The sequence below is a fragment of the Rhinopithecus bieti genome, unplaced genomic scaffold, assembly GCF_001698545.2.
Source record: "Rhinopithecus bieti isolate Rb0 unplaced genomic scaffold, ASM169854v2 scaffold_56365, whole genome shotgun sequence".
NCBI classification, from domain to species: domain Eukaryota; kingdom Metazoa; phylum Chordata; class Mammalia; order Primates; family Cercopithecidae; genus Rhinopithecus; species Rhinopithecus bieti.
Window position 1 is genome coordinate 5,270 of NW_016821528.1, and position 21,403 is coordinate 26,672.

The 21,403-nt window shown below is 40.1% G+C and overlaps 1 protein-coding gene across 4 annotated transcripts; it reads left to right on the top strand.

Annotated features, from left to right (window-relative positions):
* The first annotated feature begins 7,257 nt into the window (after positions 1-7,257).
* SPIN3 (spindlin family member 3) lies at positions 7,258-21,379 on the top strand. Of its 4 annotated transcripts, XR_001883042.1 has the most exons (4): positions 7,258-7,578; positions 7,827-9,021; positions 18,304-18,516; positions 20,080-21,379. XR_001883042.1 is itself a non-coding variant. In XM_017860401.1 (2 exons), the coding sequence occupies exon 2, from the start codon at positions 7,859-7,861 to the stop codon at positions 8,633-8,635; it is 777 nt and encodes a 258-aa protein (XP_017715890.1). In that variant the 5' UTR covers positions 7,258-7,552; positions 7,827-7,858; the 3' UTR covers positions 8,636-11,962. The 4 variants fall into 4 exon arrangements, 2 of the variants coding, with proteins under 2 accessions (XP_017715890.1, XP_017715891.1); XR_001883043.1 differs by lacking the exons at positions 18,304-18,516; positions 20,080-21,379 and adding an exon at positions 10,217-11,962; XM_017860401.1 differs by lacking the exons at positions 18,304-18,516; positions 20,080-21,379 and having other exon boundaries at positions 7,258-7,552; positions 7,827-11,962.
* The last annotated feature ends 24 nt before the right edge of the window (positions 21,380-21,403 follow it).

Here is a 21,403-nt window from a genome sequence, read left to right on the forward strand (position 1 = left end):
AGAAAATGTTGTATATATACATAATGGAATATGATTTCACCATAAAAAAGAATTAAATCCTGTTGCATATTCTCACTCATATGTGAGTGCTTTTTTAGCTTTTTTAGTATATCATGAAAATAGAGGTCAGATTAGTTGTTATCAGAGGCCACAAAGGGAAGTGGAGAGGGTGGATGAAGAAAGAAAAAGAATACAAATGTATTTCTACTAGTAAAAAGTAATAATAAAAAAAAAAGTATTTACACGCTGACCAGTTTTAGCAGGTTGTAATCATTACTTCCTTGTATGGACACTTTTTTCACAAAGTTTGAAAATCATAACCATAATTATTTCTAAATAGTAATTATTATAGGGAAAATGTTAAACACGGAAAACAGCATTCTTTTGAATTAGAGATTCATTTTACCATAGACTTGGTTATACTTTGTAAATAATGCACTGAATAATATAACTCCTTAAAAGCATTTTCTTCATGATTAAGTTTAAAAGCAGTTATTTTGAATTCCTTTTCAGGTAATTCACACATCTCCATTTCAGTCAGTGCTATTTTTGTTTGTCCTTTTGATGATGTCATGTTTCCCTGATTGCTCTTGATCCTTGTGACTGTTCCCTGATGTCTTCACATTTGAAGAAGTAGGTACTGACTCCAGTCTTCACAGACTGGCTTTGTTTTGGAAGACCCTTCCACTATCAGCCTGTCCAGAGATTCTGGGCAGGTCATCTTGTGTTTTATTGATGCCCAGGGCCAGTTGGGTGAGCATGATTCTGGGGCATGATGAAACCCTGGAGCCATTACAGGCAGTGTGGCACTGGGGGATGCCCAATGCCTGGGTCTGCTCTACCTATCATGGCACTGGAGTGAGTCAGAGAGCAAGTGCACCTCACAGGCCTGAAGTCTGGAGATCTGGGGTCCCACTTGGCACCATGGCAAGGCTGGAAGATCAATCTATGGGTACTGACCTACAGTCTGGAGCCATGGGACCTGTCTCATGCTGGGTTTTACTGTAGTGGGACTGGAATTGGTCCTAGGCAATTCCCGTACTCATTTCCCTCTCTTTCCTTCAAGCAGATGTTACATATTTTTATACTGCGCTGCCTGCAGTTATTTTAGAGGCGATGTGGATAATGTAAAACTGTCCTTCTTACCCTCTTCAATGCATCTATTCTTACTGTTGTGCTACAACCAGGTACTGTGACATCTCACCTGGTTTTCTTTGTTCTTATGAAGATATTTTAGTTTGTAAATAGTTCAAATTGATGTTTCTGTGTGGGGACAATCACAGGAGAGCCCTGTTCCACCATCTTGCTCCACCTCTCTCCTCCAACTTTCAGCCAAAAATCTTTCAACTGAGAATTCAATATCTGGCAAAAATGTCTTTCAAAATTGAAGGAGAAATTAAGATATTCCCAGGCAAACAAAAGTCAGGGAAGTTCATTACCACTACACCTGCCCTACAAAAAATTTTAAAAGAAGTCTTTCAGGATGACAATACTACCCAAAGCTATCTACAGATTCAATGAATTTCCTATCAAAATCTTAACAAGGTTTCAAGGCTTTTAAAGTAATGTAAACACTTTTTATAAAATTCCTATGGAACCACAAGAGACAATAGACAAACAAAACAAATTCTTAAAAAAGAACAAAGAGGATTCACACTTCTTGATTTCAAACTTATTACAAAGCTACAGCACTAAGTCAGTGTGCTGCTGGTATAAACACACACATATAGACTAATGGAATAAAAGAGAGTTGTGAAGTAGACTCTTGCTTATTTATGTAAGTGATTTTTGACAAGAATGCTGTGACTATTAAATGAGGAAAGAAAAATATTTTTAACAGTCAATGCTGGGAAAACTACATGGACACTTGCAAAAGAAAGATATTGGACCCTTACCTTACATCATATACACCATATACCTTACACTATGCTGTCTTAAATGAACCAAAGACCTAAACATAAGAGCTAAAACTGTAAAACTGTTAGAAGGAAACATGAGAGAAAACTTTTATGAAATTGGATTTTGCAACAATTTATCAGCTATGACACAAAGAGCACAGGAATGGAAACAGGAGATACATTGGACTCTATTAAAATTAAAATAAATGCATCAAGGGACACCATCAACAGAATGAAATGACAACTCACAGAATGAGACAAAAATTGTAAATTATATATCCAATGAGAAATTAATATCCAGAATATACAAAGAATTCCCACAACTTAATGATAATAAACAAGCACCAACTAAAAAGTGGGCAAATGGATTGAATAGGTATTTCTCAATGAGATACAAATGGCCAATAAAAGAATAAAAAGATGCTCAATTTCACTAATCATTAACGAAATCCAAGTCAAAAGTACAATGAGGTACCACCGTACATTCATTAGGATGACTATTACAAAATAAATACATAAAACTGTGAATGAAGATATGGAGAATTTGGAATACTTGTGCATTGCTGATGAGAATGTAAAATGGTACAGCCACTGTGAAAAACAGTTTGGCAGCTCCTCAAAAAGTTAAATTATCATATTATCCAGTAATTCTACTTCTCAGTATATACTCGAATGAAAGGAAAGCAGAGATTTGAACAAATATTTGTAAACAAATGTTCACAGCATCATCATTCACATAGCCAAAATGTGGAAACAACATTTTGTCTATTGTCAGATGAATTGAAAAACAAAATGTGATATATAGGTGCAATGGAATATTACTCAGCCTTAAAAAAGAATGAAATTGTGATAAATGCTACAACATAAATGAATCTTGAAGACAGTATGCTAAGTGAAAATAGACATAAAAGAACAAATATAGTATGATTTCAGTTGTATGAGGCACCAAGGAAGAGAAGTTACCAGGGATTGAGGGAGGGAGGAATAGGGAATTATTTTTTAGTGGGTACATGTTTTATGTTTGGAATAACAAAACAGTTCTGAAAATGGATAATGGTGATTGCACAACAATGTGCATGTACTTACTGCCACTAAATTGTACTCTTAAAGTGGTAATTTTATGTTATAGTATAGCTTACTCCAATTAAAAAATCTTATAAAAATAATAAAAATAATATACCTCAATAGGATGAAGGGAAAAAATGATTATCTCTATTGACGCAAAAAAGCATTTGACAAAATCCAACACCCTCTAATAATAATAATAATAATAATAATAATAACAATAAATCTGTCAACAAACTAGGAATAGAAGGTAACTTCTTCAAGATAAGAGACACATATGAATAAAAAACAGAGCTAAATTCACATTTAACAGTGAAAGGCTGAAACTTCTCCCCCTAAGTATAAGAAGAGGACAAGAATGCCCCCTCACTATTTCCATTCAACATTTTACTGCAGTAGGTTCTAGACAGGGCAATTGAGCAAGAAAATAAATAAATACAAGTCACCCATATTAGAAAAGAAAATATAAGACTATTTTTATTTGCTGATTATACCATTGTATATAGAGATGATCCGAAGGAATCCATTAGTAAGTACTGAAACAATTAAAAGGATTCAGTCAAATTTCAGGATATGCTATGGATTGAATGTTTGTGGCCCTGTCCCCTAAATGTATATGTTAAAGCCTAATCTCCAGTGTGATAATATTTGAAGGTGGAGCCTTTGGGAGATAATTAAGTCATTAGGGCAGAGCCCGTATGGATGGGACTAGTGCTCTTATATGAGGTGGCCAGAGAGCTAGCTCTCTCTCTGCTCTCCACCATGTGAGGGTACAATGAAAAGACAGCCATTTGGAACCAGGAAGAGGGCCTATTGCCAGGAACCAAATTGGCCTGTACTTCTTATCTTGGACTTTCCAGCCTCCAGAACTGTGAGAAATATATGTTTATTGTTTCAGCCACTCATTCTATGGTAATTTGTTATAACAGCCTGAACTAAGACAAGATACAGTATCAATGCTTAAAAAGCATGAAAGCTCAATCCCACAAGACTGCCCTGCACTTTAGATGCCAATTATAAGTTACAGGTTATGATCTGTACTATAAATCAGGGTTCTCGTTCAATTAATTTGCTGGAGCAGCTCACAGAACTCAAGGAAACACTTCACTTACATTTACCCATTTATTGGAAAGGATATTACAGAAGATACAGATGAACACCCAGAAGGAAGAGATATATTGGGCAAGGTATGTGGAATGGGGCACCAGGCTTCCATGCCCTGTTCAAGTGAGGCACCCTTCAGGAACCTCCAGGTGTACAGCTATCCCAAAGCTCTCTTAAACTTGTTATTCTGGGTTCTTATGGAGGCTTCATTAGGTAGACATCATTGGCCATTGGTGATCGATTCAACCTTTAACTCCTCTCTGCTCCAATCTTCTAATCATGCCCTGGTCTTTCCAGTGAACAGCCCACATCCTGAAGATATCTAGGGTCTGCCAATCATCAGTCATATTATTAGCATACAAAAGACACTCTTATCGCTCAGGATACTTCAAGGGTTTTAGGGGCTGTATGCCAGAAAAGGAGATCAAAGAGTAAATATATATTTCACAACATCACAGTGAACAATTCCCTTTACCATAGCATCAAAAAGAATAAAATAACTTAGAAATAAATCTAACCAAAACTACAAAACATTGCTGAAATAATTTAAAGAAGATCTAAATAAATTCCAAGATAGCCAGTGTTCATAGGAAACTCTGTTTGTGGGAAATTGTGTCCTCTGGAAACTCTGTGTTCAGGGATTGTAAGGCAATATTGTTGAGATAACAATACTCCCCAAGTTTATCTACAGAGTCAGTGCAACCCTTATCAAAATCCCAATGGTCCTTTTGTTCAGAAAAGGAAAAGACAATCCTAAAATTCATATGGAGTCGAAAGCGACCATGAAATTAGCTGGGCATGGTGGCGCACGCCTGTAACCCCAGTACTCAGGATGGTGAGGCAGGAGAATCGCTTGAACCCAGGAGGCGGAGGCTGCAGTGAGCCGAGATCGTGCCACTGCACTCTAGCCTGGTTGACAGAGCAAGACTCTGTCTCCGAAACAAAAANTAGCATCAAAAAGAATAAAATAACTTAGAAATAAATCTAACCAAAACTACAAAACATTGCTGAAATAATTTAAAGAAGATCTAAATAAATTCCAAGATAGCCAGTGTTCATAGGAAACTCTGTTTGTGGGAAATTGTGTCCTCTGGAAACTCTGTGTTCAGGGATTGTAAGGCAATATTGTTGAGATAACAATACTCCCCAAGTTTATCTACAGAGTCAGTGCAACCCTTATCAAAATCCCAATGGTCCTTTTGTTCAGAAAAGGAAAAGACAATCCTAAAATTCATATGGAGTCGAAAGCGACCATGAAATTAGCTGGGCATGGTGGCGCACGCCTGTAACCCGAGTACTCAGGATGGTGAGGCAGGAGAATCGCTTGAACCCAGGGGGCGGAGGCGGCAGTGAGCCGAGATCGTGCCCCTGCACTCTACGCTGGTGGAAAAAGAAAAACCCTTTTAAAAAAAAAAAAAAAAAAAAAAAGGACCATGGGTAGCCAATAAAATCTTAATAATATTTTCAGAGAAATCACACTTACTGATTTCAAACATACTGCACAGTTACAGTAATCAAAAAATAAATGTGGTTCTTGCATAAAGATAAATAAAAAATGTGGTTTATGCATAAAATTTTATGAGATAGAATTAGGAGTCCAGACATAAGCCTATACATCTGTAGTAAATTGATTTTCAACAAGTATGCCAAGACAATTAAATGAGCTAAGAATTGTCTCTCCAACAGAAGGTGCTGAGACAACTGGATATCCATGTGCAAAAGAATGAATTTGGTCCCCTTTCATCACACCATGTCTTCATCACACCATATGTAATAATTGACTCAAAATGGGTCAAAGACATAAATATAAGAGCTAAAAACAAAATTTTACAAGAAAATATAGGGGTACATTTTCATGAACTTGGATTTGGCCATGTTTAGTTAGATGTGACTCCAAAAGCACAACCAAGTTTTAAGCTTTTGTGCATCAAAAATACTATCAAGAAAGTGAAAAGACACCCCACAAAACGGGATAAAATATTTTCAAATCATATATCTGGTAAGGTTCTCCTATCCAGAATTTAAAAGAACAATTAACAGCCCTGCTACAAACAATTCAATGAAAAAATGAATAAAGCACTTGAAATAGACATTTCTCCAAAGATACACAAATGTCCAACAAGCACACAAAAAGATGCTCATTCTCATTAGTCATTAGAGAAATGCAAATTGAAACCACAGTAAGATACCTCTTCATACCCACTAGGATGGCTGTAACGATAAAAATGATGGAATCATTTCTAAAATGTCTTTCTCCACAGATTTATGATCTCACAAATTCCTGTTTTAATTATAGCAATTGTTCTTAGTTTAGTGTCTAGGTTATTCCGTTCAAGTGAACAGAATAATTCATGCGAAAGCACAATTTATAGGTATTTAAAAATTAAACGTCTGAAGATAGGAGGCAACGGCAAAATTATGAAAAATCCTAATGCTGAATTTTATGAAGCTACTACAAAATATGTTCTCAGAAAATATCTAAAAAACTGAGCAAATGTTTACTCTATATGCAAATAGGCAGGGCATGAAAGTGCGTATGCAAAATTATCCAAGCTTTGTAAGAGCTTAGAAAAAAGGAAAAGGAAATCCTGAGTGTTATTATTTCACTGTGAGCCCTGGAAAATGGGAGGCCGGCTTACAGTTAATTATTTTCTCTTCATGCCAATTTTCTGAATTTTACAGTGTCAATATTGTGCATGCAATTATTTTGCAATTGGGGAAAAGAAAAGAAATCCTCAAGAAGTTAAGTCTGGAAATGACAAGTCAGTAAAAATTACGTAGATTGGGTCAAGACGGCAGCCTGAACACTGAGCACTAGCGCATTTCTCTTGTCCTACAACAAATCCCCTTCAATGGCGGGTGGGGGGACGCGGGGAGGGAGGGGAAAGGAAAGGGCCAATTCCGGAAAGGTGGAAAGCAGATGGGGCAGGGGCGCTGCGAGTTGAGGTGAGGTTGGGGGAGGGGGGAGTGCTAAGCCAGGGGAGGTAAACCTAGGCAGTGAGAGAGAGAGGTGGTTGTGGGATCCCCAGCTTCTGATCTGGGGGAAGCTGAGGGACTGAGAGCGTAAGAGCACCTTCCACGCCCAGCGTTGTAGTAGAGGTTGGTGGGGGAGGAGCGCCACGCGGTGTTTGGCAGGAAGGGGAGGCCTCTCTACTGGCCGGAAGCTGCGCTAGAAAAAGAGGGAGGAGACTGCGGCGCGGCAGCGACTAGAGCCAGGCCGATGTGGCAGAGGGGCTGCGGCCGCCGCCACCGCCACCGCCAACAGGAAGGCGGAGGACGCAGGAGCGAAGAGCAAGGGACGCTACCACGGTCCTCTTCGCCTGCCCCGCCGCCCTCTTAGAGACACTCCTTGCCTACGGATCATCATCTTCCAGCTTTTGCAAGCACCGGGCTGCTAGCCCGCTGATATTCCTTCTCTGTAGGCTCACTGCGGAGGCAACGGCGAGGTGTCCGATTTGGGCACTTGAGGCCCGCAATCCGGGACGGTGGGGAATCTGCGCCTCCTGGCCGGGTAGTGTTGGAAGCAGGGCGAGGGGAACGGGGAACTGCTACCTATTTCACCGAACCGCAGATCTCTTGCTCTAGCTTAGCCAGACTGAGCTGGGGAGGAAGGTTACTGCAGGCACTCAGCCAGGGTGCCTTGATTTCCAGCTTTGCTATGTAGCTTTCGGGAAAAACGGGCGTGAGTGTACGGGGTGCGCTGATTAGGAGAAAAAGGTCTCCGTGTTATGCACTGATTTTGTTAATTTCCTTTCTCAGTCCACCTGGCAACTGTGCTCCTCCACGCAGGCATGAAGACCCCGTTTGGAAAGGCAGCTGCAGGGCAGCGGTCTGGGACAGGCGCTGGCCACGGCAGCATGTCTGTTACCATGATGAAGAGGAAGGCTGCACACAAGAAGCATAGAAGCCGACCCCCCTCCCAGCCTCGGAGGAACATCGTGGGCTGTAGAATTCAGCACGGATGGAAAGATGGAGATGAACCTCTAACACAGTGGAAAGGAACCGTTCTGGATCAGGTACCTGTAAATCCCTCTCTGTATCTTATCAAATATGATGGATTTGACTGTGTTTATGGATTGGAACTTCACAGAGATGAAAGAGTGTCATCACTTGAAGTCCTTCCTAATAGAGTTGCATCATCTAGAATCAGTGATACACACTTGGCAGAAATAATGGTTGGCAAAGCAGTGGAACATATTTTTGAGACAGAGGAAGGTTCCAAAAATGAATGGAGGGGGATGGTCTTAGCTCAGGCACCTGTCATGAACACATGGTTTTACATTACCTATGAGAAAGATCCTGTATTATATATGTACCAGCTCTTAGATGATTATAAAGACGGTGACCTCCGCATCCTTCAAGATTGCAATGATTCTCCTCCCGCAGAGAGGGAGCCAGGAGAAGTCATAGACAGCCTGGTAGGCAAACAGGTGGAATATGCCAAAGACGATGGCTGCAAGAGAACTGGCATGGTCATTCATCAGGTAGAAGCAAAACCCTCTGTGTACTTCATCAAATTTGATGATGATTTCCATATCTATGTCTACGATTTGGTAAAAACATCTTAGAGGTCATCTTGAAATTTGCCAAATATACTAGACTCTAAATCTGTAGACACGAAAAGTCTTGATTGCTTTCTAGTTTGTAAGAACCATCTTCTCCCTTTTTGCACGTTTTGCTTGGTAAAAAATTGGAACTTCTACCCTCTCATATGTTTTTGGAAGAAAACTTTTGCCCGTCTCTCCAACCTTTTCACTGGTTCCTGTCCACAATTTAACTGATTAGTGAGAAGGGTAAAACCTGACATCCATTGGCTCATACTTTTTTTTTTTATCTTGGGTGGTGTTAATAGATTAAAGGTAGCTGAACACCTCTCACCTCATTCTTTTTGGCACTTGGACTCTACACTCATGGAGGTGTGAAGCTTGCTGAGATACCCCATGTGACTGGCTGGGTAAGTGTCTTTGCAATCTCAAATCTCCCCCAGGTGGCTTCAAAAATCTAACTTGGGAAAGAGTGGAAAGCCTATTTTGGTCTCTTGTTCAAGTTGCGTTCTCAATTCTAACTGTACCAAAAGTAAGGCTAATAATTTTGCTCTTTCTGGTTCTTTCACCTATTGCTCAACTGTTTTAGAATTAAGAAGGTAATTACTTTGCATTTTAGTACCTAAGCATAGGCTGAGAAATTTTGCAAAACTGATAAGAAGACAAGCATTTAGGGACCAAACTCCGAGTGGAGAGATCCAGATTTCTGGTGGAGCTTAAGTGAAAGGTTTTAGTCATCAGTGGCATTAGGGTCTCTCTTGTCTCCAATAGCTCTGGCTGGTATCTGCAGACATGGAGTGGGTTTTAACTGATACAAGCTGTGCAGGCAGACTTTAGCACAAGTGGTCTTTGCCAGCCCAGAGGAGCATTAAGCCAGGCTCTAGCTAGAGTCCTCAGTCACAAGGCAAAGGCTGAGTTTGGCAAGGCTTGACAGATCTGTCCAGAACCTCAAAATGAAAGAACAGAAACCTAGAATCAAGCTAAGATACAGATTTCTTTGCTGTGCTGAGACTCAGAAGTTTTAGATTTGATTCTTAGGAGACTTCAGAGTCCCAGCATATTAGGTGGGCAAGGCACTTGTGAGAACCAAGAATGGCTGGAAGCAGGCTATACTTCCTTGTAGGGACTGGTGGGCTCATGTATTGTGGTATCCCAGCAGGACTTGGAACACAGTCAGTGGTAGGTAATCTGTAGGCTTAATCACGTTTTAAGTGCTGGCATTGGTAGATAGAAATCTAATAGATTTTGTTAGTGTTTTGATTTTAACTCTATCCTGTTTCTTGGCTGTCCCTAAGAAACTCATATGCACATAAGGGTGAGTTCTACTGTGGCAGAAAAGTAAACAATGGAAGGGCCTTTGAGCTTTCCATTATTAAAGAGGCATTGGTGGAGGTTAACCAAAGCCTAGGAAAGAAAAGTTGAAATACAAGTATGGTTTTTGAGAGAAGCACCTGGCCAAAACCAATGCTTTCTCACTGGGGTTCTCACAGAAGCTCCATTAGCAGTAACAGCCTAATAAGGCCATGGACTTCTGCACATTTGGGGCTGGGACTCAAGGCAGTACAATCATATTGGGACTGTACTGCAAGATATCTTCCAAATTAGTTTAAGTTCACAGGTCATGGAGTCCAGACTACCGGCAGAGATTGGCATCCTGCTGAGGATGAAACAAAGAAGATATTCTCTTTTCTCCTATGTTTTTATCTGTCTGCTTTTGCTTAGTAATGCCACTAAGTGTCTACTATGATGTTTGACTGACAACAGCAATGTGAGTCTGTATTGCCCTATGTTCTAAGTCCTGGGGTCATACATTTGCTTAAAAAAACTGTTCTAGTGTCTGGGGACTAGTGTGCTTTCTAATTTTTTTGATGTGAGGTTGATATTGTGATAATCTTATGTCTTATTGACCCTTTGGACTCTTTAATATGTATGACATGCAATTGTGGGGTTAGATTAATTCAACTCCTGAGGTCCTGAAGGAACTACACCCAGTCAAGAGGAAGACAGCCAAGGCTGCAGCTGCTGAAGGAACCCCATATCTGGGCAGACATCTTTGTGAGATCTATATGGCTGAAATGAGAAAAACGAGAAATTGGGAAAGGCAGAATTTTGGACGTTAATTCTTTTAGACTTTGAATTAGAAATTTAATTTTGAGCAGTCATTTTTCCCTTGGAGTTTAATAGTTGATGGGGGGGGGGGGGAGGTCATATAGTTCAAACTAAGGCATTTTTATTATGTTGTTGATATTGTATTATTTGGAGTATTTTAATGCTATCTTTGGGGGTCATTGTATAATTGTTGTCAGCTATGTCAGGAAGTATGGCTGGACATAATTGTAAATTAGGGCTACAATTGTGATCAAATTTTCAGCCTAGGGTGTAATGTAGCCTTGGAGTTAATTTAATTACTGTTCTATTTTGACTTATTTCAGAGCCTCTTGGGGCAAAACAGAACTGCTCACCGATCTTACATTGATGGGAGCAGAACTTTTCTAAGATACTGTTGGTATCCCTGGAAGGGGACAGCCACAGCCCTGTTTGTTGACCAGAGTCTTGAGCGTTAACCATTGTGGCTTAAGAGAATGAAAATGTACAAGGGTGTGATGGGATCTATCCTCTTCCTCTCTCCATGCTCCTGACTCAAGAAAAGGAAAAGACTTGCATCTCTCAAAAATGTTTGGAAGAAAGTTCCACCCATCTTCTCTTACACTCATTCAATCTTATGCTTGGGAGAAGGAATAACTTGATGAGATTGAGAAAATGGTTATAATGGATAGGCAGCTTAGGCGGCTCTTGGATCTTGAGTTCGTTCCACACAGCAAGATGTGGGAAAAACTGCAGTCCTTCACTACATGGCTGGGTAAACATCTGCTTTGTAGACCCAACTATCTCTCCTTGGGGTGGGGGATCCCAAAGTCCTTAGACTTATGGTAGAATTTCATTTCAGCCTCAGGTCCAACTCGTATTCTCCAATCCAGCTCTATCAGCTATAAAGCTGGTATTTATTTTTATTCTTTTTTACAGTTTTAATATATAAATTGTTTTTTAGAAAAATAACATATGCCTATGGTAAAAGTCAAACAGTACAAAAGGGTATACAATTAAAAGTAAGTTTCTTTTCCTCCTTCTCACCCCTGGCCTCAGTTCCCCATCCCATTTTCAAAAGTAACAACTGTTACCAGTTACTTATGTATCATTCCAGAGATATTCCATGTATTTACAAGCATATTGTGTGTGGGTATGTGTGTATCAGGGTTTTTTTTTTACACAAATGGTGGCATAATATACATGCTGTTCTGAATTTTGCTTTTTTCACTGAACAATATATTAAAGCTGATATCTTAATCCCTATTTGATTTCTGTGTATATTTTTTAATTGGTTCATAATCTGGAAGGGAAGGAGGTGTAATTAATTCAAACCTTCAAACCCTAACCCAGTTTAATGAAAACTTAAGTGACCCTACCAACGCACAATTTCTGCCAGTCCAATTTTTCTCAATAGTAAAATGTGAAATATATGTGAACATAATATATTCTGTGAGAGGAACTTCTTGAGAGAGGCCAATATATTTTATTGAGGGAAGTTAAAAGGAAAACCAATTTATATTGAAGCTGTGGGGAAAGTTAAGTTACTATATAACTAATCCAGAAATGAAATGAACAATTATTTATCTACTGCCATATGCAAATTCATATTTATAGCTTTGATTTGCCTTTTCTAACAGAACTTGCCTGCATGTAACAGGAAACCCATTTCAAACAGGCTTCAACAGTTACCAAGCATTGATCAATATAAATAAATAAAAAAAAAATCCAGAGCTCAGATGGGCTTCAGGCATAGTTTGAATTGGGGCTCAGCCTCAGTGTTTATGATTCTTTAGGATTTTCCTTCTGTGTGTCAGTTTCATTCTCAGGCTGTGTTTTCTTATGGTAGCAAAATTGGACCAGCAGTTCCAGGCTACAGCAGTCCAATCTAGAGAAAGATAGATAGCCTGTGTCCTATGATGTATTCTTTGCTGGTTTAGGTAAGATACTTTGACCAATCACTAAAATCTCAGGGATGAAATACACTGATTGGCTTAGCAGGTCATGTGTTCCATCCCTAAACTCTCTAGGGCAGTGGTCCCCAATTGTTTTGGCACCAGGAACTGGTTTCATGGAAAACAGTTTTTCCACAGACAGGATGGGTGAGGGGAAGGAGTGGTTTGGGGATGATTCAAATGCCTTATATTTATTGTGCAATTTATTTCTATTATTATGTTCTAATACATAATGAAATAATTATATAACTCACCATAATGTAGAATCAGTAGGAGCCCTGAGCTTGTTTTCCTGCAACTAGACCGTCCCATCTGGGGGTGATGGGAGACAGCAACAGATCATCAGGCATTATATTCTCATAAGGAACATGCAACCTGGATCCCTTGCATGCACAGTTCACAATAGGGTTCATGCTCCTATGAGAATCTAATGCCACTGCTGATCTGACAGGAGGCAGAGCCCAGGTGGTAATGCAAGTGATGGGGAGCAGCTGTAAACACAGATGAAGCTTCGCTTGCTTACCCACCTGCCGCTCACCTCCTGCTGTGCGGCCTGGTTCCTAGCAGGCCATGGACCAGTATTTGTCAGTGGCCCAGGGGTTGGGGACCCCTGGGGTTGGGGACCCCTGCCCTAGGATATATCTCTCTGGAACCAGATGGATTTCCAGTAGAATCAAGGGCTTTGGGGAAATGAAGAATGAATGCTATTCACCAATCACAAATATCTAGTATAGCTTCTTCATTTGAATACCTAGCATCCATGGACACATTTCTTCCTATACATCCTCTTTCAAAAAATGCCACACATAGGTGTGATAAATTCATGTCTCCAAAGGAGAAAAACTTGAAGTCTTATCCAGTTACTGCATTTAGCAGTAAGTTCAAGATCCCTAGTTGATATGCAGCCATCTTTAGATCCATCTTCCTAGCATTCTGGTCAACTATACTTAAATTATAAACTACTCTTCTCAACACACCCAGTATACAGTAGTGGGGAGATAACCAGAAAAATGTAATCAAAACTACCATTTGAAAAAGGGAAGAAATAGGAAACAATGCATAGTAGTTTCTGGTCCAAAGCATATATCATAATCTGTTAGACAAGGACTACCTATCCTAGCAGTTGAGTGACTCTTTTGGTCAAATACCTCTTTGTGATCTCTGAGACGTTCTCCCTTGGAGGCATATCTTGGGTGGATGCCCTTTTTGGGGGTTGAACTGGTCATTCTATTTCATCTTATGCTACTTCTTGCACCTGGGGGTTGAACAATCGAAGGTTTTTTAATTATTGGCTATAATTAGAGATTATTTAGTACAGTAGCTCTCAAACTTTAGTACACATCAGAATCACCTTGAGAACTTGTTAAAATACAAATTTCTGGGGCCCTCTTACAGAGATTCTGATTTAGCAGGTCTAGGGTGGGGTCCACGGGCTTATATTTATAACAAGTTCCCACATGAGACTGATGCTGCTGGTCCTGGGACCCCACATTGAAAATCACTGATTTATAGGTGGCAATTGAGTGAGGTCAGAGTTATTATTTCCTATACTTACCTGATAAGATTTACCTGGAGCAATTGTTAAATATAAATTGCTGAGCCCTATCTTAGATGTAATGAATCAAAATCTCTTGGGAAGGGACCTGGGGGCAGCTGTACAAGATACTCCAGGTGATTCTTTATCATCAGTAATGATTAGAAAACACTGATCTAGGAAATTAGGTTTTTCTTGCCCCTTGTCTTATTTCCTAATATGTCTTCCATCTGCTTGCCCTTGTTCTCACTAAGCTTAATCTGGGGCAAAAAAACTTGGCTTTTCAAATCATACAAAGTTCCAAATTACCCACATCTCTTTCCACTGGGATTTCACGAAACCAGTGACTAAACTAGCAAAGTTTTGTTTTCTTCTTTCACTGTTTTCAAATAAGCCCATTTCAACAATGGAGATGGTATGCTTGATCTTGGCCTAAGAAGCACAGATCTGAGGGCCACATGCTCCTCAAGAAAGGATGGAATAAGCGAAAAAAACAATAAGGTCAGCTGATTGGACATTAATTCCAGGTTTTACTAGCTCTGTACTAGCAAGTTACTTAATCTTTGTGAGTCTATTCCGCTTCCTGATAGTGAGGGTAACACCCTTACTCAGTTCTGTTTAGAGGTATATGAGAAACTATATCCTTAGTATGTACCATTGTACAGCACAGATGCTTAATAAAGGTGAATTCCCTTTAATTCTCAAGAAGGTAAACCACATGTCCTTTTGGTTAACCTTTATATTTAGCAATGTTCCAGTGACATTTAACTAGTGAATATAGGTCCAGAAATTCTATTACTGAAATGTGAAAGAAATTATTTAAATAATTCTTTGGATGTACATAGCTCTTTTAATCTCTGCTAAGAACTGAGTTTGTTTTCCCAGAGAACTCGTTAATCTTTATAACATTACTGGACAGTTAAGAGAGCAGGGTTATTATCCTGAATGCAATCATTCATTCATTCATTCATTCAGCTACTTTTTGATGCATTTGCCCAATAGTGATGAATGAGATAGATACTGTCCATTCTGTCAGGGTGCTTACATTCTCATAGAGGGGAGAAAAGCAACAAAGATGTAGACAAATAACCTAAATAACCTGTATAATTTCAGAGAGTGATAAGTTGTATGAAGAACAAAAAAGCAGAGCAATGGATAGAGATGAAGTGAAATAAGGGAACTACTTCAGCAAAAGGTTTTCAGAGGAAGGCCTGAGTGGATATTAGCAAATAACTAATGAAGCCAGCCCATGCAATGATTTGAGGAAGGAGTGTTCTAGAGAGAAAAAAAACAAGTTGAAAGGCTGGAATACCTGATGTCATTTATCCATAGCTATTAATTCGGTAATGTGTTTAACATTGAAACCTAGGGCCTGTGATTCTTCTCTACTGTTCTGCACAGCTAACACTATACCTCTGTTGTTTTCTGGTAATTTTTTTTTTTTTGGAGTTTTTAAATTTTTTTTTTTTTTTTTTTTTTTTTTGAGTTTCGCTCTTATTGCCCAGAGGCCCAATCTTGGCTCATTGCAACCTCCACCTTCCAGGTTCAAGTAATTCTTCTGCCTCAGCCTCCCCGAGTAGCTGGGATTACAGGCAGGCACCACCACACCTGGTTAATTTTGTATTTTTAATAGAGACATGGTTTCACCATGTTGGTCAGGCTGGTCTCGAACTCCTGACCTCAGGTGATCCGCCTGCCTCAGCCTACCAAAGTGCTGGGATTATAGGCATGTCCCACCGTGCCTGGCCTTAAATATGTTTTTCTGTTGCTATCCTAGAAAGCAAGTAAAGTAGCTGAGAGGTCACTGATTAAATGGAAATGGGGCAGATTTCTTCCTCTACCCCAAGTCTATGAAACAGGTACATAACATAAAGTTGAAGGCCACACATAATGTAATGAATGTGTATACCTATTTTTCCGGTTACATTTTCAAGCACATACTACAAGACATTTGCATTATTAGTTTAAATCATTTGCCTTTGGAGGATGTCGGGATGTCAGTAAACATTTGTTGGACACCTAGTATGTGCTGGGCACATCTTAATCTTCACAGGATACTGGAAGCTGAGTGTTACTACCTCCATTTTTCAGATAAGGAGATTAAGCTTAAAGAGAAAAAGGAAACCAGGGTCACACAGCTAGTAAGAGTGCTGGACTGAAACTAGGTCTCTTGATGCCAAGTAATGCTCTAATTATCATTTTTTCCTAATATTTGCATAAAGAAATGGGAAACAAGCAGTAGCACCAAGGGAGAAGTGATTCATAGCTGTGATTTTTCTCCATGACTCATTCATATTCTTCCCTCTCTATCACCCTCTTTCTACACACACTTTGTTCCTACTGTTAAATCTACTTTATTCATTCGTTTGTTCAACAAATGTATTCAGTGCCTACTTTGTTCCAGGCACTTTAACTAGGCATTTGGGATATTTCATGAACAAAGAATTCAGTGATGTCTCATGGAGCTTACATTCAAGCAAGGGGAGGCTAACACTAAAAAAAAAACCCAAAAACAAACAAACAAACAAAAGCATAGTAAATTATGTGGGATGTCAAAAATTGATAACTGTTATAAAAAAGAAAATTAGAACAAGGTAAGAGGGAAGGGAAGTGGTAGGTCACCATGGTAAATAGGGAGATTGGGGTGGACTTCATGGAGAAGGTAATATTTGAGCACATAAATGAAGGAAGTGAGCCAAGCATATATCTAGCATATTTTGCCTAGAAAGAGCATTCTAGGCAAAAGGAACTACTAGAGGAAAGGGCCTAAGAGATAAGTGTGTCTTTGGCATGTTCAAAGACTAACAAGGAGGCTTATTTAGCTAGAGCTACATAGGTGAAGTAGAAAGACATAGGAGAAGTCAGAGAGGAAGTAAGGGTCTAAATAATATAAGGCATTGTAAAGACTTGGCATTTACTCTGCATGAAATGGGGAGCCTGTCACAAATTGGGATTTCCCAGGAAACAGACCCAGAAACAAAGTTAATCTTGTAGAAAATTTATTAAGCAGTGCCCTTGGGGTCAATACCTGGGGAATAAATGGGAAAGCAGCAGGAGCACAAAGAGAGTGAAGCTCTGAAAAAGACTCAGTGACAGTGTCAACCACACCCACAGGAAGCTTTGGAACTAGAATGGCCCTTCAGAGTTGGGGTAATATTTACAGGCCTTTCAACCCCTACACTAATCACTCTTTGGATGTGGGCTGCCCCAGGAAGGGATGTAGCCTTGGACAAGGTTGCTTTCAGCAGATGAGGCAATCTCTAATGGAGGTGAGAGCTGAAGCAGCATGATAAGTCCATCACTGACGCATAACCTGGGTGTTGCATCCCATGTCCACAAACCCACTGTGGATTTTCAGCAGATAATTGACCTGACTTATATTTCTAAAAAATCTCTCTGCTGTTTTAAGGACGGGCTATAAAGGAGAAAGTGAGGAAGCAGGGAAACTAGTTAGAGTATCGCAGTATTCTATGTGTGAGATTATGATATCTGAGAGGTAACAATGGAGGTGGTGAGAGGTATTTAAATTGGGGGTATATTTTGAAGGAAGAGTAAGTAGAATTTTCTCATAAATGTAAGGAAAGAGAGAAGTCATGGATGGCTCCATAAAACAACTGGGAAGATGGAGTTGCCACTGATAGAGATGAAGAAGGGTGTGGTTTGGATGGGTGCTAGGAAGAGGAGAGGCTAGGAAATCAGTTTTGGACAAGTTGAGTTTGAAGGTGTTTTTAGGACATTAAGTGGGGCTGTTGAGCAGTTATTGGAGTGTGCAGTTCATGGGAGAGGTCTGACTAAGCTGGATGCATAAGTTGGAAATTTCTCCATGTAAATGATACTGAAAACCATGGGACAGTATGAGATCACCCTAGGGAGTGGGTGTACATAGAGAACAACAGATGACCATGGACAGAGCCCTGGGTCTTAAAGAGATCAGAGAGAAGAGGAGACAAAACAAGAGACTGAGAAGTCACCACCAGTGAGGTAGAAGGTAAACGAAGAGTGCGATGTCTTGGAAGCCCTTTTTGGTTTCCCTCCTCCCCGTAAATCTCTTTGTGACCATTTTTTTTTTCACTTAATCTCAAATGTTAGCTCCTCCACTGTATTTTTTTGCTTTTCAGCTCCTTTGAATAAACCTGCGCACCACCAAGAACCCATACATGACTTTCTTTTCATTGTATCAAAGTAATGTGTCCACCGGTGTGAGCACCAGCGACTCACTTCTTCCTCAGACATCTCTAAAGCTGGAAAGATTTTGAGGGACAGTATGGTTTCCTTCACCCCACCCCAATGTTATGAATGAGACCAGGAGACCAACAGCAAACATCTAGAAGGTAAGAGGTTATTTTTTTAATCTCCTCTTCGCACCCTATAACACAGCAAAAAGCAAATGGAATGGATGGAGCAAGTGTCACAAAACAGTGTCTTCGTGAACGAGAGAGAGAGGAGGTGGGCTCTGAAAGCCTAACTCAAAGCTTGGTTGACTAATTAAAGAAGGAAATTAGAGGGCTGCGCTGGTGTGTGCCTGTAGTTCCAGCTGCTGGTTACGGCTAAAGTGAGAGGATCCCTGAGTGCAGGAGTTCAAGTCCCATCTGGGCAACATAGTGAGACCTCCATCTCTAAAAAACTAAAATAAAAGAAGGAAGTCAGGGCCAATGAAAGGAGAGCCCTAGTTAACCTACAGCTCTATTATATCAGTCCTCTGTATTACACATACATAGCCAAGCACTACCCAGATGCTATCATTCGGTGATCTGCCTCTTCTTACCCGCATTTAGTATGGAACACAAAATATTTCTCGTGCAGATGGCCTCAGCAGGGTCCCCAGTAGTCAAGCCCCACCCTGGCATAGTACTGACCTTGCAGAGCCTTTGCTCATCGCACTCACTCAGGTCTATTGAAACTGTTGATTCCCGTGGATATCTGTTGATTTATTATTTGCTGAATATTTGTTGATAACTGTAGGTGTTTGTTGGTTTTAGGGCCTCCCTTGCTTAAACACTGAAGTAGACAAATCACTGCGCACACACTGTCAGATTCACCCATACAGTAATTCAAAAGGTACTTGGCCCACTTCTTTCCAAAACCTCAGACACTTGGCATGCTACCAGTTACCCTGTATGAGATTGTGACTGTTTCTTAGGAGATTCCATTCTGCATGGGAAGAGAGAAAAGAACTGAAGAGTAGTGGGATGGCTGGGGGAAGAGTAGAGAATCCCAAAGTTTTCTAAACCTCACCTCTTATTCCTTCTCTCTCACTCTCCTTTTCCCCTCATTCACTAAAATGTGAGTACCCTGCACACATGAGTACCACCAGCTGGAGGGCATGAAAAGAACAGATGTCTCAAGCGTGACTGTTGAAAACTATCACCCTGCACAAGGAAAGGCAGGATTTGGAATAAATATTAACATATCAGTATTGTCTGAAATTGATGATGTCTTTTAAAGTGGAGTTTCATAGAATGGAAGTGCAGTTTGTAATTTTGCATGACAAATGGGGTCACTAAACTGCATAAGAGCATTACATAATTTGCCTGGAATGAAGACCACTTTTTCAGCCCAGCATTCAAGGCCTTTCATGATCTGGCTCTTTTCTACCTTTGTAGCTTAACTATTTACTACTGCACTATTTACTACGACTCCCTGGTCCTTATATTTCAGGCCATTTCCTTCAACAGTCCACGTTGTTTCAAGTCTCTTGGTTTTTGCACTTGTTTCTCCCGCCTGGAATGTGCTTCCTCTCACTGCATTACCTGGGTGGAAACAGGACTTACTTAAACATTTCATATCTGAAGTCTTTACTTAATTCCACAGCTTGGTCAGTTGATCACTCCTTTGTACTCTTATATCCTTTATCCCTTTGTTACAGTATTTACTGGTACCTCTTCTTTCCCCAGAATGACAGCTTCTCTGTGATCTCTTAAGAGGCAACAGCTGTGTGATTGAATTCCTCTCCATATCCTAGACACTGCCCGGCACAGACAAGGTTCTTTCTAGGGCATCAGAAAGTACTTTTTCACTAACTGATTGGCTGAGAGAAGCAATGCTGGCCCTGGGTATTTTCTTCTCAAGACAAGTAGAAGGGATTTACCACAAGGGTCCACAGAAGCACTGGAGAAGAGAACTGAGGTGACAGTAACAATCTTATGGCCATTCTTTCAGATGATAACTTCCAATGCTTCTGTGAGGTCAGATGTTTGCCTCCCTTTTCTCACAAGAAGAAACTGAGAAGGGAAGTGGCAGGTCTCCCAGACCCCCCAAGCCAATCAGCAGTGGGGCTGGAACTCCAACCTTGGGCTCCCAACACCAGACCCTAAACTTCCTGCTCCAGCTCCCCTGAATCTGGGCAGAAGTTATAGCTCAAGCCTGACCTGGATGCATTCAGGATAAGGGGTTTCTCCATATTTTGCTTCTGGCCCTGAGAATGCCATCATGATCCTGGGTGGTCCGTGATGCTGTCCAATGTGAGCCCATTTACCCTGAGAGGATGTAGTACTTCTCTAAGTAACCATGGAGTCAAGTGTCCATCTCTGGACAGCCTCAGGACAACAAAGATGTTTTCTCACCCATCACTTAGCTGTACATTGTGAACAAACTCGGGGGAAGCAACAGATAATGGAGAACCTTCTTGCTCCACTTCTATCATCTATTGCCTGTGAGACATGAGGAAGTCAGTCAACTTATCTTCCTTTTGGACCCATTAATTCCTGAAACAAAATGAAAGGCACAGGGAATTGAGGGTGGGGTATGGTACTGACAAGCCATGCACCTCGCAGGCTTTTTGTGATGCTCTAGTCATATAATGAACAAAGAAACACTTGTGAAGTGCAATGGGATATTTAAGTGTAAAAAAATGTTACCATAAATCAGTGAGTGAATATTACTCTTGCAGGAAAATGCAGATAGAATATAAATATAAAATCCAGAAACCAGTTTAATATCTGCAGTGCTCATCTATGCCATGATAGGAATTATAAAAGAGTTTAGAGCTGTAGTTTTGGGGATTTGAAGCTGAGGAACTTTTTATCCATTGGTAAAGTTTACCTTAACAATGTCGTAAATCTGGACCATTAGCTGGCCACCTTTGAAAGTATATAGAGAAGATATGCATAAGAATAAAGGTACCCACGGGGGAAAACCAAATCACAAAATGAAACAAACAAACAAAAACTTTATCATGATTATAACATTTGAATCTGCAGGTTTTTTTTTTTTTTTTTT

Excerpts from the sequence above, each read along its gene's own strand:
- SPIN3 (XM_017860401.1), top strand. The coding sequence starts at position 7,859 with ATGAAGACCCCGTTTGGAAAGGCAGCTGCAGGGCAGCGGTCTGGGACA.